Source organism: Limulus polyphemus, unplaced genomic scaffold (genome assembly GCF_000517525.1).
Source record: "Limulus polyphemus unplaced genomic scaffold, Limulus_polyphemus-2.1.2 Scaffold1445, whole genome shotgun sequence".
NCBI lineage: Eukaryota > Metazoa > Arthropoda > Merostomata > Xiphosura > Limulidae > Limulus > Limulus polyphemus.
Genome location: NW_013667055.1, coordinates 85731 through 93128, shown reverse-complemented (window position 1 = coordinate 93128; position 7398 = coordinate 85731). Strand labels below are relative to the sequence as shown.

Below are 7398 nucleotides of genomic sequence, written 5' to 3'. Positions count from 1 at the left end.
GACGGTCAATCCCACTATTCGTTGGTAAAAGAGTAGCCCAAGAGTTGGCGGTGGGTGGTGATGACTAACTGCCTTCCCTCTAGTCTGTTAATTAGGGACGGCTAGCGCAGATAGCCCTCGTGTAGCTTTGCGCGAAATTCCAAAACAAACAAACCTTATTTTGACAATTTTGTGTTTGTTAGCCTTCCTTCCCTTCCCCCACACACGTACAATAATTTCGTAAACTATGATTTCATTACACTGCTTCTTGGACGTTGCGCTGGTTTAATTTAAACAACGACGAAGATCCGTGTATTGACTCGAATAACTATTAGCCAGTTATTCGAAATTTTTCACTTTCCCAAAGAATACTGGACTCGGTCTAATAACGTAGTTTTTAGGATATACAATCAAGTTTTTATTTTCCTTGATACAAGCATAACTACCCACTTTTTTAGATTCTGATTATAAAGTTAGCACACTGGATCACAAACAAAAGTTGTAATGGTTTTCAGAAGAATAGTGAACAATTCGAAGGCGCTCGAGTTTTGGATCTCGTTTGAAAACTATTACCCAGTTGTTTAGGTTACACAATCAACTTGTTTTTCTGATATCGGAATTTTGACTGACTCACTAACGAGACTACAAAGACTCCCAAAACTTCACTTAGTGTGCTATATATCTAACTCATAATCAAACTGATTCCAAAAACCAAACTTGAAAAAAAAACAAATCTTATTACATAACGTTATAAGATTTCACCAAACGACGCTAATGCATACAGTTTACACCAGAATTTTTACCAAACGACAGTGAATGCATAAAGGCTAAAGTACCCTCTCTCCAAAATCATTTATAAGACAGATAATGGTAATGCAAACATTTTCGACAAACAATAATATAATTCAGATTTACGTAAAAACAAAACATTATTTCAGTTGTTCACTACACCATAAAATAATAATAAAAACTGTGTAGACTAACATAACATTATCGCAATAACCTAGAATTATCTTACCAAATGCTCCACGAACGTTGTTTGTACATAACAGGTCCACGTACTTTGGTATGATGTCCACATTTACCTTTCTGGTTCGGCAAAAAAAAAAATATATATATATATATACAGCATATAACATAATATTAAAGAATAAAAGGAACCTTTTTGGTCCATCTAGGCTGTTTTATCCACTAAATTAAATTCAACATTACAAAACTCGGAGCTACCCCTTATTATTCAGATATTCGTAAAGTTCCCCTTAAACTCCATTAAATATTCTTAAAAGATCTTACGCTGTTACCAACTGTAATTTTTGTTTGTACTAAATAAATTATATAATATTTCTGTCCATAAGGTCTTAATTTCTATACATTTCTATTTGGTACTAATCCAACTTTCTATTCTCCATGCACAATAAAACTCACCCATTCTGGAAGAAAGCCGTAAAAGGGGCAGATAACAATCCTTCAAATCGTTTAATCTAAGAAACAAAACAAACAAACATAGATATAAAGACACACACATACAACCGTCTAATAACTAAATTTGTCTAACTTAGAGTCTGAGCAGTTTTCAAAATAATATAACTTAGAAGTATAATTTTCATCATATCAAGTGGTAATTATAGATACGTAATAAAAGCTAAATACAAAATATTAATTGTAACATTTGAAACAAATAATGTGGGAGAAATATATAGAAAAATATTTAGGAATGCATCATTCGAAATTATTTTGTTTGAATTATTCTAATTAGGATGACTTTTAAATTCACTTATTTTTAAGTAATAGATGTACAACTTGCCATCAAGCGTCAGCTAAATCAATTAGTACAGAGAATAAAATGAATATCCTACATATCGTAGATACTTGGCCTTTAAGTTTAATAAGCACATTGTAATATATATATATATATATATATGTAACTTCGTAATGTACTGTAGTGTGTTTCACGAAACTTCAAACTCAAAGCCTTTATATAGTATTGAACATACGAAGAAAATGAATAAAAAGCTAAAAACTTATTTGTATGTCACATATCTATAACATTATAAATTAAGGCTTCTTGAGAAGTTGTAAAGAAGGAAAAAATATACAGGCTTGCCTGAAACAAACAATATTATTGCACACTTACCATTTCAATTTGTTCGTTCATACTGGAAACAATGATACAAAATTACTGCTGACCTTATACCACACAAATATCTGGTATCACTACTAAACGTTTTCTACAACACTTAATCTGTTTGCAAGTTTTGTGACCTTGAAAGTAGACTTTAGCTTCATCACAAGGATACAGGGAGCAACTATTAACATATATAGGGCTGCAGAGTTGGAGGATTCATATGCAGTCTTGTAAATAACTTATATGAAGCATTAAGCTATTTTGTAGGTATTTGCAAGATTGTTTTGAACTCTTTTTTTTGCAGTGTAATATTGCTATTCATATATTGAACGTATATATGATTAATGTTTTATGATTCAGACAGACAAAACATTAATGATTGCTATATTTAACTTAACAAACCACATTATAAAATAAGTTCAAAAACTAACACTATTATATGTAATGCACCGGTATTTTCATTTACTCTAGTTACATAATAATACCATATCATAATTGTATGATCGGCGTTTGGATTTATTGTCATTTAAAGAGCAGCCAAAGAAATGTTCCAACTGATCTTTCAGTTACGAGAAAAACTGTTTCAACTTAGTAAGAAGTAATGATTTTAGTGTCATGTTTTTATTTCTTCTGACCATACCCATAGCAGGTTCAATATTGTATGGCTATATCATTCTACCACTACCACTGACGTATTTACAAAGATCACGATAAATGATCTTTGGATCCAATCGCAAAGCCTTCTGGATTTTGTAAACCACATAACTGAATATTTTCAGTACAGCATATGACCCTTCCCAGCACTTGCGTAACTTCAGAGTTCGTCCTTTCTGGCTACAGGGATTACACAGCCATACTATGTCAATTCGATAGAAACCAATCTTATCAGCATTAACATTATAGCGATTTTTCATTTTATCACGAGCTGATTTTACTCTTTTTCAAGTAAAGTCATTTATGCCATTGGTGGTGTTCTTTAATCTCTTTGCGTATCCTTGTAAAACTCTTCTGGGTGACTGTTCTCCAGACAAGAATACAGAAGGTCTAATGGAATTTTCACTTCTCTCAGAAACATAAGTCATGATGGTATTATGTTACCAGTAGCTTCGTGTATTGCATTATGAAAATTCATCAGTAATAATGGAAGGTCGTGATCCTATGTTTGTTTTTTATATATATTCATCCATTTACATGTGATTTGACTTGACAGTGTATAGATGTATCTCTACATCAAGCCATCAGACTATGGATGAAGGGCTGTTGTCCTGTTCTTTTTAATTTCAAGGATACAACACATTTCTGCAAACACGTCTGGCTCAAAATTCCGTCCATAATCTGAGTAAAGTTCCATGGTCACACCCCATATCGTGAAATGTATTCGTTATCGATTTTATTTACAAGAGTTTCTGCTTCATGGTTAGAAATAGCATATACTTTTGACCAATTGGTAAAATAATCCACCACAACAGTGATGTATCTATTTCTACTGTTACTGTATGAAAGAGGACCAAGGACATCAATAGCAACTTTCTCCAGTGGTGTTCCAGTACAATACTACTGTAGCTGACAATGATGCTTCTGTTATGGATCTTACCACTGACAGCAGAGTTCACTTTTATTACACCAGTTCGTCACAGAATAATAAGTCATCTTGTAAACATAAGAAATCCTAGCGTGTTCAGTCCATCTTTGTTTTCGGGCTGTACAAGGTGATTGTTTATAATGAAGGTTTTTCTGTAATATTCTTCAATCATTGAATAATTGATTTCAAACTCGTATCGCTTGCCTGGGCAGCTTATAGTTGAGTGTTGGACTACAGCAGTTCTTCATCATCATTCATTGATGTCACATCTTTGCTGTACTTTAGGTTGGTCATCTTTTCTGTCATGTGCCACCATCTTCATACAGTGTTTACATCACTTATTAAGAAGTGGCCAATACACCCAAGTGTAGCAAGAGAAGAAATATACTTATAAATCAATACCATTTGTAGGTATTATTAGTGAAAAATTAATTAGATGAGAGTACAAATTAAGCAAAAAAAAAAAAAACTCAAATGAAACGTCAAACTAAAATCGTAAGTAAACCTGGAATTAACATTAAAAGTTTTTACCGAAGATATATATTAACGAAAAATATGGCAACGACACAGTGTATAAAATATAATGTTTAAACTTCGAAAGTTTCAACTTAGGAGAAACAGGTATGAAAATAACGACCAGATGCCAGGAACATGAAAAACGAAAAGAGTCAAACGTAAATGAGCATATGATTTAAAAATAACATGAAATAAACTTTAAAATATTAAAGTATTTAATACAGAGAAAACTTCAAACAAAAAAAGAAAAAATCTGGAATCACAAAGTCAAAGAATTAATAGCTAACATTAATAAAGCAGCAGGAGCACCATTACATTTGTATTAAGTTAATTACGTTTAGAACCAGAAGGAGCTTGTATCATTAGCCAAATAATATGATTGGATGTATTTGCAATTTGAACGTACTTATACCTTAAATGTTGTATGTGATCATGTCTCTCTGTTAGAGAAGAAATGTTGTGCAGAAATAAATCTATTACCCCACAAATAGCTGTTTCAAAACTTTCTTTTTGTTCGCAAATTAAGTATATACCTCTTAAAAAGTAAGTAAACACACCTAGTAGAAGTATTGATTGTGATCTGGTCTGTGCAAGTACACACATTGAGTTTGTTCAATTTGTTTTAAGTTTCGCGCAAAGCTACTCGAGAGCTATCTGTGCTAACCGTTCCTAATTTAGCAGTGATAGACTACGAGGAAAGCAGCTAGTCAACATCACCTATCGTCAACTCTTGGCTACACTTAACAGTCACATTATAACGCCTCCACGGTTGAAAGGGTGAGCATTTTTAGTGACGGGGATTAAAACCTGCTACTCACAGATTGTGAATCGATGGTTCTAAAAACCATCCCATGCCAGGCCTACATTGAGTTTTCTTTGTTGTATTGTAGAAATAAAGATTTTGTTCATTCCATCCCATTTGTCCAGTCTCCTTATTTCGCATACACTTATGCTATTAAATACAGTACTCCAATATTTCCTTGTCGAATCTACTTTGACTATCGAATCTAACTGTCTTATACTTGTAGAGAAATCAATTCATACTACATTCTTTTAATTTTCAGTCTCTTTCTTCTTGATCTTCTTTTGATGATCTGTTCTTTTTTTTTTTTTTGTCAAATCAAGGGTTCGATTCCCCACACTGGATAGCGTGCTGATATCTTATTGTGTAGCTTTGCACTACGAAAACAACAACAATTGTTTTTTTTTTTCTGCTTGTTCTTCTTTCCACTATTTCGTTATATCCAGCAAATTTTCGATCTACTTCATACTCGTGTTGTCATCTTGATGTTTAGTCAAAGCTATTTTTCACTTTCACCAATATAATCCTATTTTTGACATTATTGCCGTAACATATTCTATCATCGGGGGGGGGGGGAAATAACACGATATACAGTTAACATAACGATAATACATTTAACTTATTCTTTCAATAACGCTTGCTAAGGCTACTATCATTGGTAGGCCTAACTTCACAAATAACCTTAGACGAGAAGTTCCTAGGCTGGTTGTATTAATGCCCAACTCACAAATAAACTTATTTGCAGAAGTTCCTCGCTAATCTATTGATAACAATCACGCTGACTGACTAAATTATTACTTGATCGTTTAGAAATAGACACTTCTTAACTCTTTCATTAAAACTGGACTGCTTAACTGATTAACTGTATACTAAGTGTGACATTTTATGTTGTACTCGTTTTCTATTTACTACAGGTATCTTCTAGATGTTGCACTGACAGCACTGTCATTATATCATGGCAAACTCTGACTAGCAAAGAAACACCTAAATTTAAAACATTAAAAATGTTGCTTACAACAGTATATACATTTTTATATGTACAAGATTGTCCAATCAGTTGAAAGTAAGCATTATATGTACATTCGTTACTTTATAGTAATTTGGTGTGCGTTGGAATTTTGTTGTTGCATTTTGTAGAGGGCCTGCTCAGTGCATGATTTCATTCATTTAAACTAAGTGGTCCCCCAGAGGGACAGCGGTAAGTCTTGGGATTTATAATGCTAAAATCAGGGGTTCGATTCCCCTCGGTGGACACAGCAGATAGCACGATGTGGCTTTGCTATAAGAAAACACACAAACATACACTTAAACTAAGTTAAAGTAGATCAGTCATAAAGGTTGCAAGTGTGTTATGTTAAAACAAAACCTTTTCTGAAAAGACCTATAACGTGTTAATTTGTGCTGTGTGGATATTTCACAATTCTGTACTGACATAAGATTTATTTATTTTCTTGTTTTCTGCGATCACATTGAAGTGTAGTAGTAGTAAATATGAATTAACTGATTCAGATTATCTTTTCCAAAACATGTTTTCCCTCCTCTTCTAAATAAGTGCGCACCGTAGGAACCGTAGCGCACATGCTGCTGCCGGGTTTCTAGAAATTATCGGCTAGGTCCACGATTTTTATCACGAAGCTCCTTTGAGATTAAAAATAAAATACAATTTTAAACTGTTATAAATTGAAAGAGTGCTTATGTTAGGGTTTAAGAACCCAACGAAAACTACTCTCCTTTAATAACCTGCCCTCATTGAAAGTTAGTCATTTTGTTCTATTCCGTTGCGCTTCTTATGCACCCCCTGTGGCTCAGCGGCATGTCTGCAGATGTACAACGCTAAAAACCAGGTTTCGATACTCGTGGTGGGCACAGCACAGATAGCCCACTGTGTAGCTTTGTGCTCAACTGCAAACAAACAAACAAGCAATGTTTCTGTTAAAACATCATCAACGTCATCTAGATGAGCAACGCTTTTGACTCTTCGTGATTCTGTGGACTTTCCTTTCATCTGGCATAATTAGTCTATTCTTTGATCTAATTAATATATTATTGTAACTGTAAAATTTCATGAAATATATAACTGGCTTACGATGTTCTGCGCATATTAATATTGTTACGTCTCCGTTTGTTAATTAACTTTCCGTAACTTCGTTCCGACGAAACTTAAGCGACACAAGTTCTTTCTTAATAAAACTGGTTTATTATTTCCGAATATAACTTTACCAATACACTCAACTTCAACAATCGCGCTAGACAAACGCTGTAACGTCTCTCGTGCTCTCTAACTGCAGTTCAATTACTCACTATCTACCCAGACATTACATTCCCCCTTTAATATACCAGCCTACCCTATATCTAGTAAGAACTAGAACATTCGCCAAAGTACATGATAGTTCT

The 7398-nt window shown here is 33.6% G+C and overlaps 1 protein-coding gene across 1 annotated transcript in view; it reads right to left on the bottom strand.

The window, feature by feature from the left end:
- Nucleotides 1-2215, bottom strand: part of LOC106463608 (N-acetylneuraminate lyase-like) — a 22205-nt gene extending 19990 nt beyond the window's left edge. The window contains exons 1-3 of the mRNA XM_022391143.1: nucleotides 2114-2215; nucleotides 1405-1460; nucleotides 998-1068 (exon numbers count right to left, since the gene is read on the bottom strand). Coding sequence (XP_022246851.1) covers nucleotides 998-1068; nucleotides 1405-1460; nucleotides 2114-2134 — 148 coding nt within the window. The 5' untranslated portion in view covers nucleotides 2135-2215. The remainder of the gene's footprint in view (nucleotides 1-997; nucleotides 1069-1404; nucleotides 1461-2113) is intronic.
- Between the last annotated feature and the right edge of the window lie 5183 nt (nucleotides 2216-7398).